General features: G+C 34.0%; 1 protein-coding gene across 3 annotated transcripts in view; it reads right to left on the bottom strand.

The window, feature by feature from the left end:
- LOC145660561 (lipase maturation factor 2-like) overlaps nt 1-15,421 on the bottom strand; it is a 181,334-nt gene that overhangs the window by 93,754 nt on the left and 72,159 nt on the right. For 2 of the 3 annotated variants that reach the window (XM_081725786.1, XM_081725801.1), the window contains 2 exons: nt 6,321-6,505; nt 5,744-5,922 (listed from right to left, as the gene is read on the bottom strand). In XM_081725786.1, the coding sequence (XP_081581912.1) occupies nt 5,744-5,922; nt 6,321-6,505 (364 nt within the window). The remainder of the gene's footprint in view (nt 1-5,743; nt 5,923-6,320; nt 6,506-15,421) is intronic. The other variant, XM_081725791.1, reaches the window with a different exon arrangement.

The raw sequence follows: 15,421 nt of genomic DNA, 5'->3' as shown, positions 1-15,421 counted from the left end.
TTACTTGGACTCGTTATATAGGACACATAAATATTTACAATCTTATGTATAAACTATATTGAGAGCTTTCTTTTCATGAAGAAAGAAAATATATGGCCAAATTTGTTAAGACACTGTATCTTAAAAAACTAATTGTTGTATTTTATTACAATAATTAAATGTATAATTAAATTCTGAGACAACAACTAGCATTAATCTACACTTTACCTTTGATCAAAGTAAAATTTTAAGAGACATGTAGGTATCAGTGACAACCGGTGACTTTATCCAGTATGACTCGCGTGACACATAGTAAAGTGACTATTTTTCTAGATGCTTCCAAGAATGTAATTTTCTGATGGTCTGCATAACCAACAAGATACCGCCGTGTCCTATTAAGTTGTGTTCCGTAAAACTAATGAAAAATTTGTTTACTATCACTATAACACATTCCTGTGGCTATAAATCATGTTGAGGACGCGATTACTCAGTGGTAGAACTCTCAGTTCTACCACATGGGGTACCTGGTTCGATCCCAGCTCCAGCCAAATGAGCTGTGTAGTGAATAAACATCGTGAAAATTTTCTCGGGATTCCCTCCCACTTTCGTCATTCCACCGTTATCATCCATCTCATTATCACTGTTTCCTGTAGCTTTGATGTATAATAGTGAGACATTAAACTCAAAAAGGTCATATTTTCTGTATGTTTTTCATATCTCACTAAAAATTTAGTTCTGCACTTTGTGTTTCTAAACCGATACCTCATTAGAGATATCTATGTGATTTTGTCTATTTTCAGGTCTGAGAAGAAAAGATGCCAAAATACGATTTTTCGAAAATCTATTTCAAATTATTTAAAATTAGTCTAAGAGCAGTCGAAATAATTTGAAACATTAATGATAATATGGGTTAAATCAAGACAGTGTGAGCAAATATACAACCTACCGTTGATTTCGAAAATGCTATGTTGGGAGTTACGCTTGGAACATAAGGAATGTCACAAAATCTTTCTGTTATTGAAAGTGATCACTTCGAATTGAAAGTGATCACTGATGCAGATTTGCGGCAAATGCCACGAGAGGTTAAAGAGAAATTCAGCGTTGATCATTTGACTGTAGTATGTTATTAAGAGAAACGAGGAAAAGAGAAAAGACTGACAAGTTGACCAAGAATCAAAGTAATATACAAAGAGTAAATATCGAGGAGAATGCTCAGAATCTTGAAGACAGTTGAAACATCAAACAAACGGAGATATAGAAAGCGATCATGGTGGAGATCAATATGGAAGAGTGATAACTCAATCACTAGTGATGAATCTAGTCTTGTAAAAATATGTATCAGTAACGATATGGAAACACGAAGTGACAGTTATTTTTAGTGGAGTTTCACATTGTACATCTAGAAATGAAAATAAGTGAAAAAACATAAGAAAATACATTCATTGTCTTCGTGTGAAAAAAAATGTTATCTAGCCTGATATTTCTCAACGTCACACTAGTAACTTCTCATGAGATTTGCATTTAATTGTACAATGAGACCATATTTATTGCTAACTTTCTAATACGAGAAAGAAACAGAAGAACACTAACTTAGCCGTGGAATTAGGAAACACACACTAAAAAGCAATGATCCTGAAAGAAACAATTGGGGGCTGTCAAACCCAACCAGAGTGTAACGTTCTTTTTTACGAGAGTAGTTAAGGGTTAATACTTTTTTTCCGAAATTATAGAATTATTCATTCTTTACACTCTTAAAACATGTAAAGCAGGGATGCAAATAACCACTCGCCCGGGGCGAGTGGCTCATCGGCGCTGGCGAGTATTTAATATCATACCGAAGGTAAGTAAATGATTTCTATTGTGGGATGTGGGGTAGTAGCTTTTTTCTTGAGCCTGTTAAAATTTTCTTGCTTATTTGCATCCCTGATGTAAAGTCTGATAAAAGAATTCCGAGACCCACAGGTTTACTCAGGACCAAATGCCAGTGAGTCGCGACCGATGCTTTAAGATTCTCTGCAATACATAGTAATTTGTCGTTTAAATACATGCGTTACAAATGAGCTACACCCAGTGCAAGGAAATAAATGTCTCTCAAGGAAATATAAATCAAATTGGATATCAACTTAAAAATTACACACGCTTGTCTTCCACTAATGATTTACTAGTAATAAGCACTAATTAATTATTCCTGATGTTTTTATATTTCTTTAAAGACAGTTGATTGATGGGATGTGAAAAAGGTAAAATTCACTGGAAACACTGATTTTTCAGTTAAAATCCGAAAGACTCCAAACTGCAGACTCGCAATACTTACAAAGTTGAGCTCCGAGTCATATCGTTGTTGTTACTATCACAACCATTTTAAACCTACCACATCCCAATAACGCGCAACGTCTGAAACAAATTGATATCGTTAGCTAGAACTTGAGTTACCATTGGAAATTGAATCAGTGTACGAATCAGTGATACCAGTCGTTAAGATTTAAACGTAAAAATGATTGATTTTATGTATACTGTATTCTAGGACAGAAGAACGTCTGAAAATCAATTTTTAAAAAAAAGTTTCCAAATTGATAATATTTCACAATTTAAAAGCCATATATACAACTTCATTCGTTTCAGAAATTGTGGTATCTTGTCAAGTTAATCGCGTCAAATCAAGATAGCTACTGAGAAAAATTAAGCTTTAAATAATAAAACAAGTCATATTAAACGTACATTGTTAAATAATATAAATTTAATACAAAATTGGAGGTCAAGTTTATAAATATTTTCGGAGCCAAACTTACTGCTCTTAAAAAGAAATGTGGTGGAATTAGACCTATCGCCGTTGGGAATGTCTGGCGCAGAATATCAGCAAAAATTATATTTTTCAGAACACGGGAGCATTTTAAGAACTTTTTGTCTCCCCATCAACTTAGTGTTTGTATTCCTAGAGCCGAAGCAGCTGTACATGCAACCAAGGTTTGTTTTTTCTCCACTCACAATGTTCCTAAGGTTATCTTAAAGCTGGATTCTCGCAACCCATTTAACGAGCTTCACCGGGACTCCATGCTTACTACAGTGTTGAATGAATATCCTTCAATCCATCCATATGTTTACCAATGTCTTGATCTATTCTTAGGTCAAGACACTATTTCATCCCAGAGAGGAGTACAACAAGGCGATCCCCTGGGCCCAGCGCACTTTTTGGTATAACCATTCACTCCCTAGTGAAATCAATCAACATTGAATTAAACATCTGGTATTTGAATGATGGTACTTCGCTGATGAGCCTGAAGTAGTTCTTTCAACTCTAGCACAAATAAATGAGAAGGCATCTGCACTTGGCCTACATCTGAATTTTTCAAAGTGTGAAGTTGGATTTCTTGGGTCAGATGAAGCCAAGTTCGACCTATTATTTAAAAAAAAATGATGAAGCTGGCCCAGAAATACGTCTCCTAACTAACCAGGATGCTTGTCATTTAGGTGCCACTCTCACAAAGGAAACATTTACCAATGTCCTGGTAAACAACATATCGAGGTTAGAATATTGTTTTGTTTCGTCTGACCTCGATTTCTGTACATGCAGCTTTCTTTCTTCTACGTGCCTCTTTGTCGATCCCTCGTTTAAACTACTTCTTACGATGCTTTCCATCTTGGAATGAGACTCCACTACTGGAGAAATATGATCTTATCCTTAAAATGGGTCTGGAGTCAATTTTAAACTGCTCCTTAAGCGACAAATCTTGGATTCTAGCATCTTTACCCGTGAGATTATGGGGTCTTGATATTCGACGATCCGTGGATATGGATTCCTTCCTTTTTAGCGTCCTACCACGGATCTCTTTGTTTAGTCGTGGCTCTCCTTCCGCAAGGTTACCACCTGGACTCAGATAACACAGTTCAAGAAGGCTCTAACAATAGAAGAATTTAACAGGTACAGGTCTTCCAGAAATTAGCAAAAGAGTTTCTCAGCAATATTGGTATACGCTAATTGCAGAGCATTTTCATGAACTCTCACAGCCAGTTATTGCTCCAGAGGATAAAGCCAGGATTCTTGCTGCCTCATCCCTACATGCTGGAGCATGGTTGAATGTAATACCCTCCCCACCATTAGGTCTTCATATGACTAATGAAACATTTTGAACTGCTGTCGCCTTAAGATCAGGTTCAGCTCTTTGTGAGCCACATCGCTGTCCAGTTTGCGGGGATCAAGTTAATCAACGTGGCTTGCATGGTCTTTCATGCTTGAAGGGCATGAGCAGACACGCTAGACACTCCTCTGTGAATGGTATCATTTTACGAGACCTTACCACAGCTGGAATTCCTTCCATGCGTGAACCTGTAGGCTGTTGTCGTTCAGATGATGATGGTATGACCTCATGGCATGACATTAGTTCCTTGGATGAGAGGCAAATCACTAGTATGGGACTTTACGTGTTCAGATACATTTGCCTTTGAAGTCTTCCTTTAGCTGTTATGAATGCTGGAGCTGTTACAAGTCGTAGAGAGATAGAAAAGCAAAGGAAATATAACAACATCCTTGATAAATTTATTTTTGCTCCAATTGCAATCGAGGCTAATGGCGCTTGGGAATCTACAGGCCTTGATTTTATTAGAGAAGTAGGCAGACGCATTTCTATCGTTACTGGAGATGTTCGTTCAACATCTTTCCTAATTCAACGCATAGCTATTGCTATCCAACGTGCTTGTCATCGGTTCTTGGCACCTTACCACATGGAAAGGAACTAGATGAGGTTTTTCTTCTCTAACCTAAAGGACAACACTGAACATTAAATATAACTGGACGACATATTGTACAACTAAGGTCAGTACGGTAATTGGAAAGTAAATGATTTTAACTTAGTGGAACACATATGTTTGTGTCGGGAGGCTCAAAAAGATTATAATGGAACTGAAGACGGTTAATTTAATGAAAATTTACTGTTCTATTGTATGATTGAAAAAAATATATTTATACCGCAATAATTGTACTACAAAAAAATTAAATCATGTAAAATTGTCAGTCGAAAAAAATAATGTGTGTTTGTTAATTATATAGACTATCCAGTTTATAAATTAATTTTACTTTTACGGAAATGCTATGATAAGTTGTAGGGCTAATTGGAAAACATTCAATGGAATAGTGTTCCAAGTTGTGAAAAATTACTGTTAACAGGATACCTATACGCATAGAAATGTAATGCACACATTAAAATTGTAAGAAATAAAGATGTCCAACATTTTCGAAATATATATTCTACATTTTTCTCCACTGTCATACCTTTAAATGATTGAGTTGACTTGTAATGAATCTGAAAAAACTTTCGTGTACGCCACATGACATTCAAAAAGTATCTTCTACCTCATTATTATACATTTGAAATTGATATATATTTATTATTTTATACTTGTCAATTAAAACAAAATCATAAAGTGTAGACCCTCATAATGTGAAATACTCGTGGGATATTATAGAAAGAACATCATCACCTTGGGTTTGTTTCTCGAGAAGTTGCTAAAGAAGCCTTAAATATTGTATGTACACATCACGGAAAGTAATTCTCCACATTACAGAGCACATATTTATCTATATGTATATTTAAATTATTCTGATTTACCTCTAAACATGATTATATCGAAAATTGGAAAACATTTGGTATATTTTCTATTTATTACTAATAAAGTTCCTTTATATTTTAATAAAGAATGTAATTTTAAGATTTATTAAAACTATAAAATATTTGTCAATATAGTGAAATATTCATTTTTAATTATTTACCTGAATGTAAAAACTAACAATACGCACATTACGATGTGGGAAGAAAAATAGAACAGGTATAACCAATTCCATTGCTAACGATACTAGACTCTGAAGCTGTAGTATCAACGATGGTAGCTGGGAAGCATACCACGCAATTGGTGTAGGAATAGCCTGATGTTCCAAGTTATTCTTTGTCGCTGAAATAACAATCACACATACATTGAAGAAACAGATTCAATAAAAGTTATTTAAATATTAAAAATAAACTACATAAAAGAACTTATGATTGACAAGCAAGTTTATTATTATTTCTTTTTTTTTTTTTTAAAATAATGACTAGGAAGTAAAATTGAATCCGACTCTCGCGGAGTGGAATGATGCTATTAGTATTTGATTAGTTATTTTTGTGTACAATCCCATATCCCATGCACTACATTCAATCCCCAAACCTTCGTTTTGACATATTCGTTGCTGATAATACTGAACGCTTATTCGGAAGCGATAGTCTAATTGATAAACAGAAACACAGACACATACCAATAATAAAGATGAAGCAGCACAAAGGCTGACATTTTTTTTTATCTGGATCTCTTACCTGTTAGACTCCACCAAGAACGATTATTGCCAGTGATTTTGGAAATCCCAGAAGAATATAATACACGGAATAAAAGCCACTTAAGCAACCAAAATCCAATGGAATCTCGTGGACACATATTGTCTTTTCTAAAAAATGGCGCCACTAACATAGTCAAGAAACCAGCTTCTAACAGTAGTAAGTCCCTATTGCAAATGAACAATTGTTGATTATGTTACACAAATGGATTTCGAAATAATTGAACTAGTATACTTTTTAAGTTTGGAAGTCCTTTAAAATTGACTTAAAACTAGTTTTATTTCTTATGATGTCCTCATATTTAATATTATGAAGTTAAATTCAGCCTATATAAGCTAACAAACAAATAATGTTACACAGAATGTGAATAGGTTGCATAGAATCTGTTCATAAACAACAAATATTTTCATTTCAGCGGATTGGAGAAGTTTCATTTTGAGAAAATTAGGCCTTTACCCCCCTCAGTAATTAAATAAATAAACGCATATGAACATTCAATAAAATTGTGTTCACACTCATTGCATGATTAGACACTTTGTTCAACTGTGGCCCAATGAGTTTATTGTACACTCAGCATAAAAAATGCGACTGTTACGACGTGCGGTTAGGCCACCCAATATCCACCTTATTCCATAATCGTGTCAGGTAAAGATACCCCTGTCTCCCCCCTTTCTTCTCTCCCATACTAAAATTAGCTAACAATATGAGCGTAATTCTAATTTCAAACTACACATGTTTTAGTTTCGATAAAATGAAATAACAAAACCGAGACGAACTTTATCCGAACAACCTAAAACATAGTGTAGTTTGAAAACTTAGAATTCACGCCTCATTGTAAACCTAATTTTAGTACAGAGATTCAGAAATGAGGCAGACAGAGAGAGAGAGAGAGAGAGATTGAGAGAAGAGGAGAGAAGAAGGAAACGAAAAGGGAGAACAGATAAAAATGTGGAATTCAAACGTAGTAAGAAAAGAACCTAACAAAAGTCCCGTTTCCAGAAATCCACCAGTAATATAGAAATAACGTTTTTTTACATATTTTTTCAGAACTATTCGACTATATACAGGATGCTTTAAACATCCATAAAGTCACTTTCATAAAGGATAGCATACTCAATTTCCATTAGAACTGTAGATCTCCGAAACACATTTAGGATAACGTAAAAAGTTTAACACACATGCTTTGTTTTCGCGTGGTTCGATTGCAAATTCAATAGTGTTCATTGGACGTAGTGATCCAAAATACATTCTAATAAACCTAGTAGTTACTGTTGGCCATTTCTTCCATTTCAGACTACTAATACAAACTGAACAAAAGAAAAAACGAAAAGAAAAGAAAATGAAAGAAAGAAAAAAAGAAAAAAATGAGGAGTGCTATTTTACTACTAAAGTTCTATCAGAAATACGCTATATTAAAAGTCCAAACTTTATTGTAATGAAAAGTTACAAATATTCGAAAGGAAAAGTTTATATTCATTATAGATGTAGCATGTTTCAAATTTCAACGTGAATAAAACACATTGAATTATAGGATAGAAACAAATTTTGTTCGAACTAGTATAAATAAAATTTTATTTTCAAATAACCAGAGAGGTTACCATTTTCTAGCCTTTCCGAAGATTTGTCTGTTCCGAATATCCAGCATCGATGTCCTGTTTTGCGGATATAACGTAATTTGCACAGATAGAATGCACAGGTTAGAGCTCAAACGGATCATTGTGTCAGTTGGAAGTTGTAGGTGAGGTTATAGACACCACTGGGTCGAGGATTCAAACCCGTAGTGACCCGGTAATTTGACTGAGACTCGGTAACGCAGTGGATAAAAAGATATTTTACTTATTGCCTTGCGTTTCAACAATATGTCGTCAGAGAAGACCAGGACTGGAGATGTTATCCTCAGAGCACGAAAAACACGACGCCGAAGTTCCTAGTTAATTAGATTTTCCAGACCAGGTATATCGGGCTTTTGCTTCGTTTTAACTTTGGAACACGCACACGCATATGAAGTGCATGAGAAAGAGAGAGGAGGGGAAAAGTGAAAGATACAAAGAGAGAATAGGGAATCGTCAAGAAAGAGAAAGAGGGGGACGAATATAAATATGAAACATACTTATCATTGCAGTGTATGATGTAGAACGCACACACTGTTTACTAGAATTATCGCCAGTGATGCCTTGTAAGTTTTCCAGCAGAAGATGAATCTCTGTTTGCAGCCATTATTTTATGCGGAAAAATCAAACTACCTGATGGGGAATCGAACCAAGATTACTTTTCCCAGACTTGATTTAACAAATGGTGTAGTGTTTCTTTCTGAGAACGATAACACGTAAAGTTATACTGCAGATCAATTCTATGTTTCGAATGTTCTGGTAATTCCCTTGCCCTTTCGTAAATCATCTCTATCATGATACAGTTGTTTGCTTCCACATTGCTCATTAATATGAAAAGTCGATTCTTCACAATCACTTTGTGAAAGAAAAACTACTTTGGCGTTAACAGGATTTGAACCTAAGTTATATAGGTGCACTGTTTATAACATTGTTACGTTACCCCAACACTACCTACAATGGTAATGTCAACCCAGATATTAATTTTCTACTTACAAGCCAGCCCTGATCTTTGAAACAAATCAACTTCTTGTAAAGTTATTTACACTAAAATGTATAACGAAATTCATTTATTCGGCGTCCTAGAGAGAAATTAGTGCCCACTTATAAAGGAAATAAGATACAATCCATTAAAAATTACGGAAATAAAAGCATATTATGCAACAATTTCAACATGCAAGTTGAAAAGTACATAAATAATAATAATAATAATAATAATAATAATAATAATAATAATAATAATAATAATAATAATAATAATAATAACCTATATTATAAAATTGAAAGTAGCTATGCTTGTGGCTCCTAATCTCTTGAACCGCACGACAGATCTCGATCAAATTTTCAAGATTTACAAGATTCGGGTCTGGGAAGCTTTTTATCATTTCATTTTAACGGTAGAACTTAGTCGGAGTGAAAAGTAGTAAAAAAACGGGAAGTAAATGAGAAAGGGGTGTCTAGTCGCTATACTTTTGAATTAAATATTAAAATCTTTTTAATTTTGATAATTTAACCAAATATAAATTAAATAAATGAATTTTAGAATTCTAACTTCAGGTGGTTGTTGTTGGGTTGACTATTTCATATCGGACTTCCGAAGAAACATCAAAACAATTTAGTGACCGTGTCAATAGCGACTACTCCCAATCACGACCCCTCTTTTCAGGTTTTTTAGTAGAAATAGGAAAAGAAAGAGCGAGAAAGTTGAAGGTAGGATAGAAGGAGGAAAGGAGGGAACGAAAAAGGTAGCGCAGATTAGAGGAGAAGGAACTACTGGATAACTATGGGAATATGGTAATGGAACTTGAATAATTACTAAAAAGGAGTTTGTATTCAAATACTATCGCTTGAGGATCGAGGTTGAAGTGATCCGAAAGACACATGTTCACTCATACAACCCTGACCTGGATCCAGGCGATTACACTAGTGGGAGTTGTCCCGACCCAGCTCGGGTGACGAGAAAGTTTAGTTTATACCTTGTCTGTCATTTTTGGAACGACGATTAACCAGTATCCAGTATCTGAACTCCAAAATCAGAGATCGATCACACATTCGAATCAGCCAGGGAAAAAATTAAAGTAATGCATACATTCTTCACAAATGAGAATTTCGAGATTTCTGAAAGATCGTTGTTTATTCAGGCGCCTCCTGTTATCTTGGCTTTTCTCCCAGAGCCGATTTGGATTAGTTTTGGATTTTTCTTTCATAAACTACGTCGTACCTTGAACACTATCACTGTAAGTTGACATTAGTACTACAACTTAAAGCTAAATTTGTCACTCAGTCACACACACATACACACGTCACAGCGTATAGACATGGATAAAATAGTCTAAAGAAAACCATCTAACTACAATTTACTGGACATTTTATTACATCTATTAAAAAAGATACAATTTTAATTGTTATGGACATGTTATGAACATATAAAGGAATGTGGCAATATACATACTAAATTGAACAATAACATCTGGATGACTTGTATATACACATATCAACAGAAAGATTAGAAGAAAGCATTTTATATTTGGATATCTATATAGGAATTTACTTAAATTTCAGGGTTACATGGTACCAAAAAATTCACATATATAGATATATTGTTACATTTTACAAGATCATAGAGAGAAAAAAAAAACTATGTGAAGATTAAATAAGTCTTTTCCCATATATAAAGATTATATTTATTTATTTATTTTTTGTCAATTTACGGGTCCTATCTCGTTATTAGCGATGAGCATCACTATAACATCAACTATCAGGCATTTTTTACAGTGCCCATTTGTTTCGCTCTATTATATTTTCATATGCCACATGTAATTATGTTACTCATTGTAAACAATACGAATTCTGTTCATTGGTGCACTCATAACACTTTTTCCAATTTCGGGTTATAGTAACAAAGTTCTGTCTCCTCAATCACGGAGGTTATTTTACTTCCTTGGTTATTTAGTCACTAATCAGATTTCCGATCATACGATCACTGACTAGATGCACACACTGGTAGTCTAATTATATCAAATTTCGACTCGTGAGAAATTTTATTTTTTATTATTCCTTTTTTAAAGAGAATCTCGTTTATATCGACGCACAGATGTTGGGGTAGAAAATACTGATTTGATTGGATGTCTCGGATACGAAGAAAGGACTTTAAATGTAAGGTTTGCACAAAGATTTCATATTTATGAACTCAAAAATGGATTTGATGGTAACTTAGGGTTACGAGTACGACCTGCCCTCGTCTCATATTACATGCAGTTTATATTATGACAATGAGGTTAGAAGTTACATATATCATTCAACAAAACTACAGGACATAAAGAAGATTATTTAGTATGCGGCGGTATTCTAAAATCTATCTCTTCCACTCGTCGGATGTTTGGATCCACGGCAACCAAATGATCATTCGGGGTAGGTACCGAGTCCTTTACACTAATTCATTACCTCAAAGCAATTCTACATTTCGCTTCAATATCATATTTACGTTTTACATATATTTATATCTCATCATATACATATATTCAATAATTATTTACACATTTTACTTAACAACCGCGACAAATAATTTAGTAATAGGTTGCAACACTTTTAATGAATGAAAACTTCCGACATTTCATATAATCAACTGCATACCTGCGCATAATCATAAAATTCATATTTCCGTATCTTCAATTTCAAAATAGACCTTTTAATATGTGAGGCAGGCACGTAAATACAGAATATGTGTATGAACCTAGAATGTTAATCCTACTCTTGGGCCCAAACTACTACAACCTTAACGTTTATGAGACTCAAAAGAAAGAAAGTAGAAATAGGTGATAGTTCGACAGAGAACCTCAGACGGACAATCATGAAAGAATGAGAATAAAACATTATAGTGTACGGAACCATCATTCACTCCAGCGGTGGGTCAAATACAATGAAAAACCAGTCCCTCCATACTCCACGTCGATGAATACCTCCACGAATCATGTCTCACGACGTCTCAGCTAGTAAATTATGTTCAAAAGCTATATACTGAATGATCAATATTTGTAAAGTTCAATATTTGGGGGAGATTAAAATTTTAAAAAAGTCTTGAAGAGAATAGAGAGATGGCCGAAGGAGAAGGACAGCGGCGCGCCACAGGAAAATAACTTAGGACACTAAAACTACAAAGGTAAGTAGTCGAATTTCCACACACAACATTCCAGCGCCAAATATACTTATATATACTGAAAAAAGTGACCTACTCAAATGCGTGGCCCAAAGGGGTCTCTGAGTTCATAAGTACGAGTCTGTGCCTTCTAGGCAACCATCTCACAAGGAATAAGCCCTGTAGAATTATTGACTATTAACTGTTTCCGGCACTAAGATTACGACCACTCCAATTCACTCAGATTACGCCCGCTCCAGCAGGAAGTGTCAATGTAGTCTCTAATTTAGGATTTCTAAAAAAATTATCCGACCCCTCAGAAACTAAGAATTCCGAGGACAGTATGGAAAACTAAAGTAAAGTCGATGTAATAGAAGAAATCCTAAGGATTTGAGAAAATTTAAAAAATTAAAAAATTTAAAATTTTGTACTGATGATTTGTTTGCCAAATCTAACCAGTGGCTCCCACATTCGCAAGAACGCCACGTCTTGAGGTGTCGATTAATTTCAATAGGTACCTAATTTAAAACTAAGAAAGAAAATGAAAAATATTTGAAGCGGAGAGAGGGTCGACAACTGGGTACGAAAATACGAGTTACTGTAATTGATTTACGAAATTGTTTGGCTCTATCCATTCCGTCACCTCTACGAACAAGGGTAAGTTAGTCAGAATGGTTGCCGTGGAAAAGAAATTTAAAATTGCAGGTTAACATTAAAACAAATGCATGTGTTTCAACGGCACCGAGTTTTCAGACGGCTATTATATTCCCGTGATCAATTGTAAAATATCTCAAATCTTTTACTATATGATGCTATCCACCCCGTCGGACTAGATTCTCAATATGTGGAGACTATTACTAGTGAACACCGAACTATGAAATGCGAAATATAATACGTTAATTACACAAAAACAAACGTTCTCATGCGAAGTTCTAATGTAAGGGTCAGCACTCGAAATATTTATTATTATTCATAAACACTCAATACTTTCACTTGTGGCAACAATTATATTAAACATATACATCTAGGGATGTTCTATTATTTATTCGCATTCATTTTAATATTTACGTATATATATATCCTTTATTTATCTTCATAACACTATAATTCAAATTCACTATTGGAGCACCCTATACTTTGAATATATCAAAGACTGTTCAAAGCAGTCATATCCCGTAATCACAACTTATACGCCAGTACAACAAATAATCGCATACCGATCCATACACGGAACCTCACATGAACCCAGTACTTCTCACTACGGAACCCACCTATATTCCACTTCGCAGCTTAAGAGTTCAGTATATATATATATATATATATATATATATATATATATATATATATATATATATATATATATATATATATATATATATATATATATATATATATATATATATATATATATATATTCAATGAAAATCAATTATTATCAAGGATAATTTTATTTAAGCACGCTTATTTTGATATCAACAATGAGGTTTACTCTACAGCACGAATAGAAAAAAAATTAGCATCGTAATCTGGGAACGGAAGAATAGCATCATATATTCTAACTTCTACTTAATAATATACGTAAAGTTTATTTTTGTTAATATTTTAATTACCGGTCCATACAGATCGTTGTAAGTTTCAGGAAAGGCTAATTTGAAATCAATTTGCCTTACTATTCGTTTATATAGGCCAGAAATAATATATGTAATATTTACGCATTTTTTTTTTTTTTTTTTTTTTTTAGGAAAAAGGGTTTTCAAGTTGACTAAATCATTACGGTTTGCAGCAACAAAACACTAGTTCTTGAACATACCGGAGATGGCGTTAGTAGTATCTAAATAACCTATGCACGATCGAATATGGCCTTGTACACTCACGAACATTAATAAATGGAGGTTGGAGCCATAAGAAATAATGATTTCAGCCTCCATTTATTAATGTTCGTGACTGTACACCAAATCACTATACGACATTACTATTAATTTCATTTGAATTTAAACATCTATTATGACGAACCGGATTTGAAAAATCATATAGTAAACGATACATTGTCCTACTTAAATATGTCATACTTTCACTCACACACTACTTCTACTGTCATAATACTAACCCAAACATATACATGCTACATTCCACATAAACAGAAAACAAACACAAAGATTAATACATGTTATTACACACGCTAATCAACACTACTACCCAGTTTAATTATACAAACAATTTCCAGATTTACCATATTAAACCAGCTCTGTAGATTGAGAAAGGGAGTGACTGAATTGAATCAGGACCCAAGTGACCCTTCTACCAATTAGCTCGTGGTTCTTTAATTAACTGTCAAAGTGAGGAAACTATGCAACTATCAATGGAAAGGGGGTCCCTTTTCCTGAATGGAATAGAAAACAACTAAGAATTCTGTTCAACCAATTCTTTTGCTGGAAGAAATACCCAAGTCAGGAGTAAATGGGAGCCCCTTTCTTTGTTTACTCTACCATAATGAATATTAGCTTAGCTACAAAAAAAACTTGAAGATACCGCCATGTTACTAATTATTTTTGAAATAATCACAGTTACTATGTACACAAATGATTCTTTATGAGGACAAGTTATCGCAACCTAACATTAACAGGAAAATTTTGATGATATTGGGAGTAAAAGAAAGATAAACTGATCTTCAAACTGTTATGCAACGATCACATACTATGATGAATCCTGTCCATAAGTATTATCATTGACGAACATGGCGTCACTGGAATTAAAGTCTATATTTCACCAACGTTTTTAACTGTTTCAGATGGAGTTTCAATAAGTTAATGCTCTCAAAAACTTCCTAGATGGTTTATTTCTTAGATAGAAATAAGTTTACCTGGATAAGACGGCTTGTTCCATGAGAATCCAATATATTTATCCGGAGCAAACTAGCGTGGGCGTTGCTTAAATTGTTCCAAGTCAAGAAGTGATGATTCTCGCGCCTTGATACCATAGCTTCAGAAAATAGTTCAATCAGAACAAAGGGTTTAGGCGGTGGAAAATTATAAAACGAATGAAAAATAATTAAAACTTAATAAAACCGGTTTTCGGAAAGGATATGGGCATCTTAACAAGGACGATGAGGTCTAAATTATTCTGCCAAAATTTAGATTGGTAGTTAATTCCAAGAATTCCTGCCCAATAGCGGACCTAGGTTTTCATATAGCATTAAGATGATGGTTTCAATATTTGCCTACTTGAAATACCCATATGCAAAATATTATCATGAAATAACCTACGAATAAATATATTCCCCATAATATATTTTCTACTTAATTATCCCGAGCTTCCATATTAATTCTGTGTTTAATTGTAAT

This window comes from Thermobia domestica, chromosome 1 (genome assembly GCF_964235325.1).
Source record: "Thermobia domestica chromosome 1, izTheDome1.hap1.1, whole genome shotgun sequence".
Lineage (NCBI taxonomy): Eukaryota > Metazoa > Arthropoda > Insecta > Zygentoma > Lepismatidae > Thermobia > Thermobia domestica.
The sequence above is the reverse complement of the archived record's forward strand: the minus strand, read 5'-3'. Positions and strand labels throughout refer to the sequence as shown.